This window comes from Taudactylus pleione, unplaced genomic scaffold (assembly GCF_031769625.1).
Source record: "Taudactylus pleione unplaced genomic scaffold, aTauple2 ptg000199l, whole genome shotgun sequence".
NCBI lineage: Eukaryota > Metazoa > Chordata > Amphibia > Anura > Myobatrachidae > Taudactylus > Taudactylus pleione.
Genome location: NW_028284601.1, coordinates 4,523,500 through 4,541,302, shown reverse-complemented (window position 1 = coordinate 4,541,302; position 17,803 = coordinate 4,523,500). Strand labels below are relative to the sequence as shown.

Here is a 17,803-nt window from a genome sequence, read left to right as displayed (position 1 = left end):
TAAAAATCTGTACACATGTAAGTGAAAATTTCTCGAGTGTGGGAAAGTTAAAGAAGATCCCTTAAATCTAGAGGATAAGTACAATAAATCCCACAGATCAAGAAGGAGCCGAAAACAAACTGAAATAACCATACATAATAAGTACAAATAAACAAAATAAGGTGTCAAAATAATAATGGTATGCAATATGTATAAAAATATATGTGAAAAAAAACATAAAATAACAGAATATAATACAGTAAAGTATAATAGTATAATATAATAACCGGGAATGGGTATGAAGTCCCGGTGGCTGAATAGCCGCCGGTTCATATCCCGACACCGGCAGCCCGAAGGGAGAAGATCCTGATAGGGCAAGTACAGTAAGTACCCTATCCTTACCACTTTCCTCCCCCTAACACTTCCTTAGTGGTGCCTAACCCTAGCCTCCCCCCTAGTGCCTAACCCTAACCCCCCCCTTACTGCACCCTAAATCTAACCTCCCAGGGGGTGCGTAGACCTAACCTCCCCCCAGTGGTGCCTAACCCTAACCTCCCCCCCCCTCCAAAACCTAACCTGCTACGCTCCTTAAAGCTAACTCCCCCCCCCCGCGCGCCCCGCAGTAACGCAAAGGGGCGCCCAGGACTTACCTCGTTCGGTCCGGCGTCCTTCGGCGTTCCGGCATCAGGATTAAGATAGTCATCGGTATTTCGACGCCTATCTTAAATCCTTTGTCGGGATACCCATATCACAATGGAAACCTATATGGAGGAGAAGTGACCTAAAAAATCCCTAGCAAGTAAACCAAGGTATGCATCTTCTCGCTATTTAAAAATACTACAGTAAAATAAAAAGAGAATAAAACAAATCAGATAGATTCATAATATATGGGACAGGAATTTATTCTAAGTGACCTGTCGTAGCAGAAACCACTCCGTGTGTTCAAAAACTCTCCAAACATTAGCTTGGGTCTGGGCAGGCAAACACTCAATATATGCCTGCCATTTTTAGGAAAAGGCTAAGACTCCCTTTTCAATATTAAAAATAGCCGTGCGTCTTTCGCAGTAAAGTACCTCTAGCAGTGCAATCTTCCATTCACTCAGTGTGGGAGTGGACCGTGAGATCCAATGCTTGACATAGTTGTTTGGCTACTGTAACCATAACCCGCAAGGAAGGCTTCCCAGGACCCAAGAAGGATTCTGCATCCCATGCGGAAAAGTCAGCAAAAAAGAAAGCAGCGGCACTCTTAGGTGGTTTATGTTTCAGTGAGGAGTTGAAGTAGTATAAGGGCTAAATTTACTAAGATGGAAGTTCTATTTAAGAAGTTGATATGTTGCCCATAGCAACCAATCAGATTCTACTTCTCATTTATCTAGCACCTTCTAGAAGATAATACCTGGAATCTGATTGGTTGCTATGGGCATCATCACTTCTTAATAGAACGCCCATCTTATTTACCCCTAAGAGTTTGTTCCAAAACCTACTAAACTTTCACACAATACCATAGGTTATGAGATAGGGAGACACTGGAGTGGTTACATTTGATACATTTCCCAGTACCTGACGGTACTTAGAGGGGAATTCAATTAGAGGCGAAGTTTTCGGCTGTCCGACTTTTCGCTTCATTCGCCTGTTTCAGAGGCAAATTTATTCCGTGCTCGTCCCCATTTTTCGCCTAATTCAATTGCAAAACAGGCGAAAATGGAAATAGGCGAATGCAGAACAGGCGAAAAGTACTGAAAGAATTGGAGAAATCAGTCTGTACCCCAGAAAAAGATACATTAACATAGGAAATCAATATAGATGTGTACTAATAGCCCTAATAAGACTATTTTGGTAACTTAAGTTGTGTAAATTGCTTGCTATTAGCGTCTTTGTAAAAGTGGTGAAGAATGGCATAAAGCTGTATTTTTTGATGAAAATAAGTATTCCTGTCAAATTTGGGGTACTTGATAATGGGTGCTAACATGTTTTTATGTCTTTAAAGTCAACTTTTTTAAAAAATGAAAAATCCACCTGCTGCATGTACCTGCAATCCCAAAAACACCTGACCCATACTTGGGGACCCCCAAGAAGTCTATTTAGCTACTTTTTATATTTATCCCCAAACTTTTAAAATTTTCACCCCAAAAATGACATGTCTTTTTTGGGGTGTTCTTGGTTTTTGTTTCTGTTTTTTTTTGTTTTATTTGTCCTTTGGGGGGCTGTCCCAAGGGTTCTGAGTCATTTCCCCACGTTTGCACCCCAAAATAAAGATTTTGCATTTCTTTTCACCTGCTATTGATTGGAGAATCTTTTTTGGAGAATTGTTTCCGCTTAGGCGAAATTGTCCTGGAATTGAATTTGGCGAATTTTTTTTAGGCAAAATTTTCTCAAAAAAACAGGTGAAAAAGGCTTTTCGCCTCTAATTGAATATGGCCCAAAGTGCTTCCTATGGGCAGGAGATAAATAGGTATGATTTAGTACTCTGAGATGAATCTCTTGCAACCGTGCTGAATTAAGGTCAAATTCAGGTATTTCTGGTATTTCCGTGTGCCATGCCGGAGAAATAGTGAACCAAGCTTGTGAATTCAGCTCAATTAAATGGGGATAGAGGTAACATATTCTATATTTAGTCAGACTACACCTAGAGAATATTTGGGATAAAACATCTGGAGTATCTGAGACCCATAGAGGGTAATCTAATGACTGAACATAGTGACCTGCCTGTAAAATCCTGAAATAATGAGTTCTAGGGAGAACATATTTATTTTGTAGCTGTGAAAATGAAAGAGCCATGCCGCCCCGATCAAACACATCCTTAATGGACATGATAACCTTTTGACCCCAGAGTCTGTTAAAGGGATTACGAAGGGAAGGAGGAAAGGTCAGCTTACCCCACAAAGGTACGTAAGGAGAGGAATGGGGATTTTTCTTTGAGAGTGCATTAACCATGCTTTATAAGTATCCCAAAATAAAGTGTTAGAACAGAAGATTGAAGGGAGTCAGTGCATATTACCTTTAACAACAATGCATTACTATGCTGGCACATTACCCAGTTTGTCTCCTATTGCCTAATATACCTGGGCAGGAGTCTGTGTGTAGGGATGTGACCCAAACGGCTTTCTCTCCGAATCTGCTCATGTAGAACCAGGAGACTGTGCGAGTACAGCTGGGGGACCTTACCTGAGGGCACATAGACAGACAGTGAGAGATCATGCTGTATGTGGTCTACTGCAGCTCTGTTACTGCCATCTCTTACCAGTTATGGACATTAACACATTGTTGATAGAATATACCCATGTTGTCCGGCCAGGGAATAGCTAGAAGATATAAGAATAAGAATAATTATTTTGGGAAATTAATAATAATAATAATAATAAGAAGAAGAATTATAATTGTATTTATGGGTTGGATTCAGGATGCCGGCACTCGGGATCCCAGCGGTTAGAATTCCAACCCTGGCATCCTGATGGGGTCACAATCCCAACTGAAGGAGGTAAGTATTCTCTCCTTCCCCTACCCCTACCAGCCTAACCCTAACCATCCCCCTAGTGCCTAACCCTAACTCTCCTCCTAGTTCCTAACCCTAACCGTTCCCCTAGTGCTTAACCCTAACTCTCCTCCTAGTGCCTAACCCTAACCATTCTCCTAGTGCCTATCCCTAACCATCCCCCTAGTGCCTAACCCTAACTCTCCTCCTAATGCCTACCCCTAACCATCCCCCTAGTGCCTAACCCTAACTCTCCTCCTAGTGCCTAACCCTAACCATCCCTCTAGTGCCTAACCCTAACCATCCCCCTAGTGCCTAACCCTAACCTCCCCCTAGTGCCTAACCCTAACTCTCCTCTTAGTGCCTAACCCTAACCATCCCCCTAGTGCCTAACCCTAACCATCCCCCTAGTGCCTAACCCTAACTCTCCTCCTAGTGCCTAACCCTAACCACCCCCCTAGTGCCTAACCCTAACCTCCTCCTAGTGCCTAACCCTAACCATCCCCCTAGTGCCTAACCCTAACCTCCTCGTAGTGCCTAACCCTAACTCTCCTCCTAGTGCCTAACCCTAACCATCCCTCTAGTGCCTAACCCTAACCATCCTCCTAGTGCCTAACCCTAACCTCCCCCTAGTGCCTAACCCTAACTCTCCTCCTAGTGCCTAACCCTAACCATCCCCCTAGTGCCTAACCCTAACTCTCCTCCTAGTGCCTAACCCTAACCATCCCCCTAGTGCCTAACCCTAACCTCCTCCTAGTGCCTAACCCTAACCATCCCCCTAGTGCCTAACCCTAACCATCCCCCTAGTGCCTAACCCTAACTCTCCTCCTAGTGCCTAACCCTAACTCTCCTCCCAGTGCCTAACCTCCTCCTAGTGCCTAACCCTAACTCTCCTCCTAGTGCCTAACCCTAACTCTCCTCCCAGTGCCTAATCCTAACCTCCCCCTAGTGCCTAACCCTAACTCTCCTCCTAGTGCCTAACCCTAACTCTCCTCCTAGTGCCTAACCCTAACCATCCCCCTAGTGCCTAACCCTAACCATCCCCGTAGTGCCTAACCCTAACTCTCCTCCTAGTGCCTAACCCTAACCATCCCCCTAGTGCCTAACCCTAACCTCCTCCTAGTGCCTAACCCTAACTCTCCCCCTAGTGCCTAACCCTAACTCTCCTCCCAGTGCCTAATCCTAACCTCCCCCTAGTGCCTAACCCTAACACTCCTCCTAGTGCCTAACCCTAACTCTCCTCCTAGTGCCTAACCCTAACCATCCCCCTAGTGCCTAACCCTAACCATCCCCGTAGTGCCTAACCCTAACTCTCCTCCTAGTGCCTAACCCTAACCATCCCCCTAGTGCCTAACCCTAACCTCCTCCTAGTGCCTAACCCTAACCATCCCCCTAGTGCCTAACCCTAACCTCCTCCTAGTGCCTAACCCTAACACTCCTCCTAGTGCCTAACCCTAACCATCCCCCTAGTGCCTAACCCTAACTCTCCTCCTAGTGCCTAACCCTAACACTCCTTCTAGTGCCTAACCCTAACCATCCCCCTAGTGCCTAACCCTAACTCTCCTCCTAGTGCCTAACCCTAACCTCCTCCTAGTGCCTAACCCTAACTCTCCTCCTAGTGCCTAACCCTAACCTCCTCCCAGTGCCTAACCCTCCCCCTAACCCCAATTCTTACTGTCGGGATTCTGGGCAGCAGCATCCTGACATCCGGGATAACTTGGGGATGTAGTTATGAGACCAGCGGCCGCGATGCCGCCGGTCTAAATGCCGATGGGGGAAGCAGGACAAAGGACTTAAGATAGGCGTCGAAATAGCGACGCCTATCTTAATCTTGACATCGGACTCAAGAAGGACGGCTGTCCGAACGAGGTAAGTCTGGGGCACCTTTAGCGTTAGCCGTGGGGGGGAGGGTTAGGTTTAGGTAGCATAGTGGGGTTAGCGTTAGGTTTTGGGAGGGAGTCAGGGTTAGGCACCACTGGGGGGTGGGATTAGGGTTGGGCACTAAGGGGGGAGGGTTAGGTTTAGGCACTAACGGGGAGGGTTAGGGTGCGAGGTGGGGAGGGTAAGTATACTTACCCGACCCATGTTGGATACCAACCATCAGGATGCCGCTGTCTATATTTTGACAGTGGGCATCCCGACAGTCGGCATTACATACCGATTCCGGTAAAATGTATCAGTAACAAAGATACCGTACTGCAAAATTCGTGAAGACACAATGCAGAAATAAGAATACTCAATGTTAAGCAAAAATGTGCATAATTTACTAAGCTGCCGGAGTGTGGAATTGAGGCGCAGCAGAAATCAGGGGTTGTGTAATCAGTGGCGCATCTATGATAAGTGCGGGGTGTGCGGTGCACATGGGCCCCTGTGTCCAGGGGGCCCCACACCGCAAACGCTGCACCCATTTTGTCAACACTTACCCCTCTGGAGTCCCGCGTCGGCTGCAGCAGCGCTGCACAAATCACAGGAAAAATGGTGGCAATTTAACCTGCATTTTTGTGCGTACGCAGTAGGCAAATCACCGGGAAAATGGCTTCCCCACCATTTCCCTGGAGACCTGCACTTGCGCAGTAGACTCTAACACAGTACTAGAGTCTACTACAGCTCAGAACCTTCTGTGCTCAGTGTGCTTCTGGGATGAGAGGAGGGGGCCCCGGACAGAGACTGTATGCGGGCCCCCTCCTAAGACAATGTAATGCTTGAGAACTTTATTAGATTAGCGGGCATTGCAAAATCCAGTCCATCCAGTTTAAACTCCAGTTGTAACTCTATGGGCCAAATGTAATAGGGTGAGAGTTTAGAAAATTGAGAGTTTCTGACACTTTTTAAACTTTGCCAATCTAATAGAGTCCAAAAACAAAGTAACAGAGCGAACTTGCATGTTTTTTTAGACTTAAAAAACTCTCACGATTTAAAATCTCATTCAGATGTTTTCCCATTTTGAAGATAAAACTCAACCAACGTGAGAGTTTACTGCTAAACTCTCACATTTTCCAAACTCTCACCCCATTACATTTGGCCCTATATAATGGAATGACATCCTTAGAATGCAGCCTTCACAAATTGAAATGTGCCACTAAAGAAAATATCTTTCCACTTCCAGAGTTATATCTGTAGGGGTCTGGCTTTTCTACAGTATTACCATCTCATCACACATAAAAGCTTGGGGTGACCACATAAATCCTAAACAGACTGCTGTATTCTTCAATAATGCAGGTCCATGATTAGGGGTGTGCAGCCGTCACCGCCCCACAGCCCCTGCTTCTGGCTAGAAGGATGCCTGGAACTGTACCCTGCAGCCAGGATCACTGCAGTGTCTTTTAGATGCTCTAGACGGGCACCCTGTAACCTGTACAGCTGTTTAGACACTCTGGACCTCATTCAGACCCGCTCGCAAGCGCTATGCACTCGCAAGCGGGTCGATGGTGAGGCCCTGCGCACGCGCAGCTGCTGCAGTGCTCAAGGCCCGGAGCGAGTGACAAATGCACTCGCTCCGGGCTTGCTAAAAAAAGGGGCGGCTGTCGATGTTGATCGACAACTCGCCCCGTTTTGTAGGCGGGGAGGGGGGGGGGTGGCCGGACAAAAGGAGGCTTTCCTGAAGGAACGCCTGCCTTTTGTAGGCGGCCCTACTGACATCAGCAGCTACCTGGGGCTTGCGGGAGACGAGACCCGACCCCAAGGGTCTCGTCGCAAGCCCCGATGGTCGCGATGGTCTCGACCATCACCTGGTCACTCGCTAAAGCTGTGGGTGGTCACCCACAGCTTAGCGAGCGGCCAGGAGGCCGGCTCTTAAAAAAGAAGCGGCCGTCCTCATTCAGAGCGGGCGCTCACTTTTTGTGAGTGGCTCTGAATGAGGTCCTCTGGTCAGTGCTGCAGTTCCTGATGCTGCCGGCGTGCCAGTGCGTTTGAACGCCGTTACAGCGGCATGCATAAATTAGCTACTGCGATGGCATACGCAGCTTGAGTGCTCACTACGTAGAGGAAAGTTACCAATTTATAAGTGAGATCTGACCTGCCGTAATTGTGTGAGAGGTTCCGAGGTAATTCGATGTTACCGATGTTTAGGATGGGTTGAAAAGTATTACGGATGTGGGGAGAGGGGAAGTGGGCGTCTGCATGTTTTCCGTGCGAGTGCTTTGCGATTGCAATTATTAGCATACTTTCGCAGCAGAACTGCGTACGCGATTTTAGCCCTGATCCCATTCCTTGCTGAATCAGGCCCACAGTCTACAGGCAGTAATTGTTCAGCTGTTATTTTTTCTGCCAGTCCTGATACACTTCATTATTCCCATTCATATGTTGATTAATATGGAATTAACTAAATGGCAACTTGTATATATATATATTTTTTTAAAAAGTAAATCTGCAGGGTTTGGGGAATTTTGCCAAATTATAGGCATATAAGCATGGAAAACATTTATTTTATTTATATCAGACCTGTGGAGCTTGTAATCTAATTTCCCCACCATAAGCCCACAGGGCTAATTTAGTCAGAAACCAATGTACTCACCTACATAGTCTTGGACCATGGAGGGAGCTAGAGCACCCATAGGAATCCCATGAGAACCCAGGAGATCATATAGATAGCACCCTGGTATTTAAACCCTAAACGCAGCTCTGCAAATGAATCAGTGCTAACCACTGTGCCACCATGCCGTGAGTCTTTGTGAGTTATTCTGATGTATAGTTCCATGTGAGTAAAATTATGTCCATTGTTCTCACCAAATCCAATGATGCCTGAGACTCTGAGCGATTTAATGTGAAGATCCCCTGCTCGGCTCCCAGAATAACATGCATATCTGAAATACATACACGCAACAACTTATGGGAATTGGAGGTCACAGGAAGCAGTAGCACAAAAAATGACGGCAAGAGGTTTACACCCACCATTGGTCGTGGGATTTCTCCAAGTTGTTGCAGAATGGATTTTCAAGGGACATCCATTGAAAATCTTCTTCAGCTGGAACGCTACCTGTACACGAGGAGACATTCCAGGTCATTTGCAGAACAAAAATGTTTATCTACCTTTGTTTTACAAGTTCTGTGATCCCACCCTTGTGTGGATGTGAGGGACATGCTGAAGATGGTGGTCTGACATTTTGTACACTATGCCCATTCAGGAGCTAAAAGAGTCCCAAGCGATGGACAGGTCACGTGTAAGTGCTGCTATCTGTATACCATTGGCCTGCCTTGTTTATTAAAAAAATAAGTAAAAAGTGCTAAATGCATTATTTTATAAATTGAACGAATGTCAAAATGAAGAGTTATGGTAGACTTACCTTTGTTAACTCTATTTCTTCAGTCCATAGGGTCCACAGGAATACCATGGGGTGTGTGTGGTTGGAGTGATCCGGGCACCAAACAGTCAAAGCTTTAGCTCCTGGGATGCACCGGTCCTCCTCCACATATACCCCACCCCAAGCCACAGGCAGGCAGTTTTGTAAACAAGACCAAGGCAGGAGCAGGAAAGAGGAGAAGCAAGAACAATATACACAAGAAACACTCTCACAAAAGATGAGGGAATACATGACCAAGAGGAAAATACCCATTGAAGCCAGGCGCGTCAGGGTGGGCGCTCTGTGGACCCTATGGACTTCGAAGAAATAGAGTTAACAAAGGTAAGTTTACCATAACTCTTAATTTCTTCTTCAGGATCCATAGGGAACTACAGGCATACCATGGGTATGTCCCAAAGCACTTTCCCCTAAGGGTTGGGACGCTCCTGAGCAGAAAGGAGAATCCGATGCCCAAAGGATCCTGAGAGGCAAAGGTATCAAAGGCGTAGAACCTGTGAAAGGTGTGGACGGAAGACCACGTGGCCGCCTTGCACAATTGTTTAGCAGAAGCGCCACTTCGAACAGCCCATGAGGGTCCGACTCCCACAGACCGAGTAGAATGTGCTGTAACCCTGTCTGAAAAAGGAAGATTAGATTGCGTGTAGGCCTGAGAGATTGAGCCAGAGTCTGTTTGTTAGCTGGCCAGCCTTGCTTGTGACAAGCCGTACAACACAAAGAGAGAATCTGATTTCCTAAAGGAATTAGTACGATCCACGTAGATCACCTGCAGAAAGATCCGAGGACTGGAAGGCCGGAACCACAATCTCGTCATTCAAATGGAATGGGGATACCACTTTAGGGAGGTAACCAGCCCGGGAATGGAAGACAGCTCTGTCCGGATGAAAGATCAAGATGGGGAGTGACAGGAGAGCGCTGCCAAATCAGATACCCTGTGGGCAGTGGAGATAGCGAGGAAAAAGAGCATCGTCACTGTCAGCCGCTTGAGGTCTACTGAGTCCAGAGTATCAAATGGAGGAGCCTGTAGAGACCTGAGAACCAAGGACAAATACCACGGAGCCACCGGAGTGACAAATGTAGGTTGAAGGTGGAGAACACCCTGGAGGAACATTCTAACATCAGGCAGGGGAGCGATATTTCGCTGGGACCAGACTGACAGAGCAGAAACCTGAACTCTAAGGGAGGTCAGGCGGAGGCCGAGGTCTAACCCAGCCAGGAGAAAGGCAAAAACCCGGGAAACCCTAAAAACCTTAGGGTCATAGCCTATGGGGGAGCACCATTGAAAGTAAGAATGCCAAACTCTGTAATAGATGCAGGCTGAGGAAGGCTTACGCGCCCTGAGCATCGTCTGAACCACAGAGCTAGCGAAACCCTTGGCACTTAAGAGGGATGACTCAAGAGCCACGCCATCAAAGACACACGAGGTAGGTCCGGGTGCAGGCAAGGACTCTGTGCTAGTAGATCCTGCCATAGAGGAAGTGGAAAAGAAGTGTCTCTGGAGAGACTTCATAGGTCGGTGAACCAATGTCGCCTGGGCCAGGCTGGGGCTAATAGTATCACCGTGCCGCCTTCTTGCTTGAACTTTCTTAGAACCCTCAGGATGAGGGAAATTGCAAAATTGAAGTCCCACTGCACTGCCAGAGCATCCACAAAGGCGGCTGGGGTGTCTCTGGTTCTTGACCCATACCTGGGGACCTTGTGGTTGTGACGTGAGGCCATGAGGTCTACATCTGGCAGGCCCCATTTGTCCACCAGGAGTTGAAAGACATCCAGGTGGAGAGCCCATTCTCCGATGTGTATGTCCTGATGGCTTAGGAAGTCCGCTTCCCAGTTGCGGACTCTGGGGATGGGCACTGCTGAGATTGCCGGGAGAGGACATTTGGCCCAGCCCAAGATGTGTGCTATTTCCCGCATGGCTGCCCGACTTCGCGTGCCACCTTGATGGTTGAGGCAGGCTACCACAGTCGCGTTGTTGGACTGGATTTGGACCGGCCTGCCCCAGAAGAGATCTTGTGCCAGAGTGAGCGCTCTGTACACTGTTAGCAGCTCCAGAATATTTATAGGCAGGCAACTTTCCTGGATTGTCCACCGTCCCTGAAAGATATGATGACCGATTACCATGCCCCATCCGCGTAGGCTGGCATCTGTAGTGAGAAGTTCTAAATTTGGAATCCAGAAGAGGCGGCCCTTGTCCAGATGGGATGTCTGTAGCTACCATGAGAGGGAAAGCCAAACCTCCAGAGAGAGGAGGATCATCTGGGACCGAATCAGGTGATACTGCCTGTTTCTCTGGGAGAAATCAGTTGTTGAAGGGGCCTGGAGTGGAACTGGGCATATTCCATCATATTGAAGGTGGATACCATGGACCCCGGGACCTGCTGAGTGAATGGATACCCTCCAATTGTGTAGCAAGTTGCGCACACACGAGTGCAGTGCCAAAAATGTTTCCACTGACAGAAAGATCCTTTGTATTCGAGAATCCAAGAGTGCCCCCAGATGTACCATCCGCTATGTTGGAGATAAGGAGGACTTTTTCCAATTGATGAGCCAGTCGTGTGCTTGCAGACAGTCCACAGTCAGCTGCAGATGGAGAATGTGCCAAGATTAAGAGGTTGTCTTGGTATGGCAAGGTTCTGACTCCCTGGCTTCTGAGGTGGGCCGCCATAGCTGATATTATTTTGGTAAAGACCCGAGGGGCTGTTGACAGACCAAAAGGCAGTGCTCGAAATTGATAATGTTGCTGCAGGACAGCAAACTGTAGGAACCGTTGGTGGGTTGGAGTAATAGGCACATGTAGGTATGCATCTTGAATGTCCAGAGAAACCATGAAATCCCCAGGCTTCAATGCCAGAACAATTGATCGTAGAGTTTCCATGCAGAACTTGGGCACTCGGATAAATTTGTTGAGGGATTTGAGATTCATAATAGGTCGATCACACCCATTCGGCTTCTGAATCAAAAGAGAGTGGAATAAAAACCAGTTCCTCGCTGAGCCAAAGGAACCGTTATTATCACACCTGAACGCAGCAGGGAGTGAATGGTTTCCTGTACCAGTTCCTGTACAAAACAATTGCTGGGGAGGACGCCTCAGGAAGGTGAGGGCGTACCCCTGAGAGACCACTTCTCGGACCCAGGCATCTGTTGTTTGATGCCAAGAGTCGGAAAATTGAAGAAGTCAGCCTCCCATCCTGGGATCCCCCAGGAGGAAGCCCGCCCCATCAAGCAGAGGGTTTGTCGTCAGACTTGGAAGCTGGATGTCTGGCCGACCAAGGCTGCTTGGATCGTGGCTTGGTGGTCTTGTTAGAACTAGACTACCTGGAAAATGGCTGTCCTCTTGCCTTACCCTGGGGGTGAAAGGACAGAGAAGTGGATGGCCTAGGCTTAGGGGCAGCTGCTGATGGCAGAAAGGCAGATATTGAGGCTGCCACGGTAACCACGATTTTGTCCAACTCTGCGCCGAACAGTCTGTCTCCAGAGAAGGGTAAGGATTTGAGTGCCTTCTTGGATCCTGTGTCCGCTTTCCAGGTCGGTAGCCAAAGGACCCGGCGGGCGACTACCAAGGTCGCAGATGCCTTAGAGGTAAGAAGTCCAGTATCCAATACAGCTTCTACCAAATAAGAGGCCGCTTCCTGAATATGGGAAATGTAGACCAGTTGTTCCCTGGTGGCATCTGGCTCTTTTCCAGTGCCTCTGTCCATCCTTCAATAGCCTTAGCCACCCAGGCCGTGGCCATAGCCGGCCTAGTAATAGTGCCAGAAAGCGAGTAGACTGATTTGAGACAAGTTTTCAGTTTTCTATCCGTGACATCCTTAAGGTAGAATGTAGACGGTAAAGGCAGTGTAGAGCTTCTGACTAAGCGTGCCACATGCAAATCAACAGTAGGAGGGACCTCCCACTTAGTACACTCACTAGTAGGGAGAGGGTAAAAAGACGCTAGTCTTTTTGAGACCTGGAACTGTTTGCCAGGAGTACCCCAAGCTTCCACCATGAGCTCAGTGAGCTAGCCTGATTGAGGGAATTCAGCCATAACCTCCTTTTGATGTTTAAACATCAGGGTTTTAGGCTTAGGGGGCGGATCACAGGGGGTACTGACATAGTAGGCTGTAATAGCTGTGGGTACTCCATGGTGGGTGGCAGCGTGGGGGCTGATAAGCAATCCACTAGCTGCGTCATAACCTGGGATAAGGAGGACACCCAAAGTGGCTCCTGGACAGGGGCTGGTACGGTGGGCTGGAGAGGTGGAACCTAACAAATAGCACACAGACCGTCCTAAACGGAATCCTGAGGGGACAAGCCTGCTGAACAGGATCTGCAAGTAACCAGCACAGGTGCCGCAGGCTCCTGTTTATCCCTGCCTTTAGACATAATAATAACTAGCCAGCAGCACACAATCAGTGTAAAGCTAGTAATGCAATGTGACACCCTTCACAAATACAAGTACACACCTGGTAGTTGAGGGTTTAGAAAGAGCAGCAGGGATAGGTATAACTGACAGTCAGAAAGAGCTAGCACAAGTCACACACAATGCATATAAATATACTTGCAATGGGGACTGAATCAACCACTCAAGCCTTAATAGGCTGGTAGGATTGAGTGCTGTATAACCTGGCTCTGGGGAGAGGTATACAGGGAGACTGGAACCGAATCTCCTGAGACTTGTAGCTTCAGTAAAGCCCAAAAGAATGGCTGCTGAGCGTCTCATATAGGGAGGAAGGTGAGGAGAAGCAGCTCAGAGGCGGGAAACCTCTTGTGAGGGATCACGCTCTGGGCTGGGGAAGGGGCTGCCGGGGAGAGCTTACCCCCCCACTGCTGTATCAACCTCTGGGTGCCACTGGCCTTAATATGGTCCCCGACGCCAGACTTAACTGTCCCGGTGGTGCGGACGAACCAGACACTCCATTACAGCGTCCTCTGGCTGGTCTTCACAGCTGGAGGTAAGGACTGCATAAACATGCGATTCCATGCGAGCGGGGAATCGCCTTACCTGTCTTCCCCATTTGTCCGGCTGCAGCCCTGGGATCCAGTGGAGCGGCTAGTCAAGCCATACTGGCGCCAAACGCAATCAGCGGACTGCTCACCAGTGTTGCGGCACCGGCGGGGGTAGATGGAGCAGTAGCGCAGGCGCCTATCAGGACGTCTCGCTGCTTGCTCTGAAAAAAATTAATTAAATGAACTCAGAAAAATAAAGCTTGGGTCTGCTGAAGCCAACCCCCTGTCTAAAGATGCGACCCATCCTGCCGGCACCAAACGTAAACTGCCTGTGGCTGGGGGCGGGGTATAAATATGGAGGAGGACCGGTGCATCCTGGGAGCTAAAGCTTTCTGTTTCGTGCCTGGATCACTTCAACCACATACACCCCATGGTATCCCTGTGGATCCCTATGGACCCTGAAGAAGAAAATGGGCTAATGGTCCTCTCTGAGAGGTATATTTACTAAAGTGAGAAGTAAAGTTGCTGCCCATAGCAACCAATCAGACTCTAGCTATTATTTCTACAAGGTGCTAGATAAATGATAAGTACAATATGACCGGTTGCTATGGGTAACATCTCAACTTCTAAAAACCTGAACTTTAGTAAATATACCTGTAATAACCCCATATGTGATTGGGGAATAGTAAATATAGGGTTATTACACCTCACACATCACCAGCTTTTTTTTATATGTATATGTATATTCAGCCCCATTGACTCCTATTGTTTGGGGCAGGTAAACTTTTGCCGACTCCTGCTCTACCTAATCCCTACTGGGCATGTGCAGCCCAGGGGAAGAGTTTGCCCTCCGTCCAGCAACCCCTTAGCCCGGGAAAAAGACCCTTTATTTATTGGTGGCCTGGGTGGCCAGGCAGAAAACCCCAGGGGTGTTCTGTTACCGGGGCCCCTTGTCCACTGAGAAGAATCGGGATGAACCCAGCAAGGCAGGCAAAGGAGGACGGGTCTATAAATCACGGTTCCCCGAAGGGCTGGGGGCTGCTGCTGTGGAGTGCGAGGAGTTCGGTGCTGCTGGCTGGGACCTGATGGGGTCCAGGTGAGGACGCGTTGGACCCCCCGTTACCCCTGGATTATTGTTGCCAGATCCCGCAAAGCTCAGAAGACCCCAATTTGACTGCCTACTCAAAGATCCCTGCAGGTGCTCAAGTTAAAGTTATCAGCTGCATAACCAAGTGTCATAATTTCGGCCAGGTGTACCTCTGCAACTTACTGTTCACTGCTGTTGATTCTTTAAATTACATTGATTCTGTTTAGGAGATACAGGGGCGTATCTACCCATTGGCCAGGATGGCACTGGCCAGGATGGCACTGACCAGGGGCACCGGCCAAAGGGGGGCGCCGCCTGGCAGTGCCAACAGCAGCCAAGGGGTGGAATCAGGCCGGGACTAGTACCAGGAGTCCTGGTACTCTCCCGGGCCCCACAAGTGTAGGGCAGACCACAGTGAGAGCGGTCTGCCCTACACAGTAACAAACACACAGCCTTAACAAACACACAGCCGCCAGCGTCTCTCCCATAGTGCAGAGCTGGCCGGGAGGAGTGGACAGCGGTGGTCGCAGCAGGTGTCGGGATTCAGGTAAGCTGTTTTTTTTTCTGTTTGTTTGTTTTTCTAGCACAGCACTTGGACTATAGCTACGGTACACTGTATAGGGGGTGGCCGCTACTGGGGGCACTTTATGGGGAGGTGGCCACTACTGGGGGCACTGTATAGGGGGGGCCACTACTTGGGGCACGTTATGGGGTGAATGGCCGCTACTGGGGGCACTGTACAGGGGGGACTACTACTGGGGGCAATGCATAGGGGTTACTACTACTGGGGGCACTGCCTGAAATTATGGGGGGAGGGGGGCACCAGTCCATTACATTGCTAGGGGCACTCGGATCCCTAGATACATCCCTGAGTAGATATTTAATTGTTAACTAAATCAAAAGTGTCACGTCTAATAACTAGTTAGGTGACCAACTGCCATTGATGTAAGAGTGTATTGGCGTACAGTATTTCTGTTTTAAGCATCTTTTTCAGGAAAACTGAACCACTACAGCATATCAGAGATTGGAAAGGAAGATCCGGCTTACAGACGTCTTCTTTCGTCAATGGTAGTGAATTCACAATATTCTCTTTGTACATTGCTAAACTTGGCAGTTTGGTCAAAGTCACTGAGTAAAATAGTTGGGGAGGGGTGTACCTTTCATTGATCCTTAGAAAGTTTAATACTGCGATTTCTCAATACTAGCTATATTGTTTCATTAAGCTGTTTCCTTACATTGCTACTTTGCTGGCGTGTAATTGTTTTGTCATAACTAAAATTTGCTATTGTACCAATTTATTCGGCTCTCATGTAGCCGGCTGTATGTGTTTATTTCCTTTTCTTCTCCCGAAAACTGCAGTGAGTTTATATAGCCCAATAAACGGCTTTGTTTTCGAAGAATCCTGTCTTAGCCTCTGTGTCTGAAAAAAGGGGTTTACCATGTACTTACCTCTCTGCCAAGGTGTGTCCCTGCTATTGGTGAGAAAAACTTTGCATCACGCTATCAACCACACTAGAGGACCTGGTAGTACAGTACATCATATACCCCTGAGCCTCACAGATAGAAACGTAATGTCTACATTTGTGCCTGGCAAAATACCCGATTACTTCTGAGGGTTTTTTATACTTTTTTTTTTATTCTATTCTTTCTGAAATTTACATCTAAATATAATAAATTTTTTGTACAATTTATTTTTATTGAAATCGGCATCAATAGAACATACATAGGAGTACAAATGGCATATACAGAACATAGGCCCTCATTCAGAGCCGCTCGTTAGCGGCAGTACGCTCGTTCCGAGCGATGTTTGCACATCTGCACATGCGTACGCTTTTTAGTACGCATGCGCGAACCAGTCAGTGCGGCCGAAAATCCTTTGTACGCTATATAGCGAGTGCCTGCTATTTTGAGTGACAGAATGAGGCGTATGTGGGTGGTAACAGGGGAAGGTGCTTGAAAATGGGGAGTGGAGATCCGAACGCAGGCGTGCTTAAAGGTCAAAACGGGCGTTTTATGGGTGTGTATATTTAAAACAGCAGCGTCATTGACCACGTCACTGGGTTATTTTATAGCCAGAACTGCACGCAAATTTGTGGTAGCAAACACCAACCACAAGAATAGCGAGCAGTTCATACGCTGGTCGATGTACTCGATTAATCTAATAAATAGCGGACATGACGTAGGATGCGTGCGGCCAGGGGGCGTTTTTAACAAATAAACGAGCGTATGTTTTGCTCGTTCGTTCAGACTTAGAGGTGTGAACAGACTGCAATGTGCGTACGGATCATTTGAATAGCCACCCCTTGTTTTTAAACGAACGACCGCAAATAGCGTCCGGCTCTGAATGAGGGCCATAATGATAATATAAACAGTAGCATTTGTATAAAAGGTAATACATTTAATAGAACTTTTTTTTTTTTTCTTAAAGAGAATTTGTCACCAGATTCTTCATAGTCTATTTATCACTTTATGATGCAGTGTCTTGTTCATTATGAATTTACGAAAACTATTTAAATAACAGGGGTCCTGGTGGTCAAATAATATAAGTAAGTAATCATTGGTCAAGATGGGCAAAAGCACAGTGCCCACCATGAAGGAAACAGTAGCTTAATATACTTCTCTCTCTATGCTGATAGCTTATGTCTGTTTCCAAGCAAGCTGGAAATGTTTGTAAACAGGCACATAGGGGCATATGTATCAAAGCTTGATGTGAGATAAAATTGTGAGATATATATCACCACCCAATCAGCTTCTAACTTACATTTTGCAGGCTGCATTTAAGAAATGATAGTTTGGAGCTGATTGGTTGGGGATATATATTTCACAATTTTATCTCACATCAAGCTTTGATACATATGCTCCATAAAGAGGAACTAAATTTGTGCCAAAGTGATAAACTCAGCATTGCCAATGTGCAAGTTTTGTGTCACCTCCCAGTCACCGCACAGGAATACACTTCTAATACCGTGCGTCTCAATCTCAGCTGGACCTCTGTGTACTGCAAGTGCCGTAAGAGGTTTAAGTAGCAGAAAGTCGCTC

At 47.5% G+C, this 17,803-nt stretch overlaps 1 protein-coding gene across 1 annotated transcript in view; it reads right to left on the bottom strand.

The window, feature by feature from the left end:
• Window positions 1–17,803, bottom strand: part of MAP4K1 (mitogen-activated protein kinase kinase kinase kinase 1) — a 135,672-nt gene that overhangs the window by 10,667 nt on the left and 107,202 nt on the right. The window contains exons 20-23 of the mRNA XM_088477174.1: window positions 8,342–8,426; window positions 8,177–8,253; window positions 3,221–3,281; window positions 3,042–3,144 (exon numbers count right to left, since the gene is read on the bottom strand). Of these exons, the coding sequence (XP_088333300.1) occupies window positions 3,042–3,144; window positions 3,221–3,281; window positions 8,177–8,253; window positions 8,342–8,426 (326 nt within the window). The remainder of the gene's footprint in view (window positions 1–3,041; window positions 3,145–3,220; window positions 3,282–8,176; window positions 8,254–8,341; window positions 8,427–17,803) is intronic.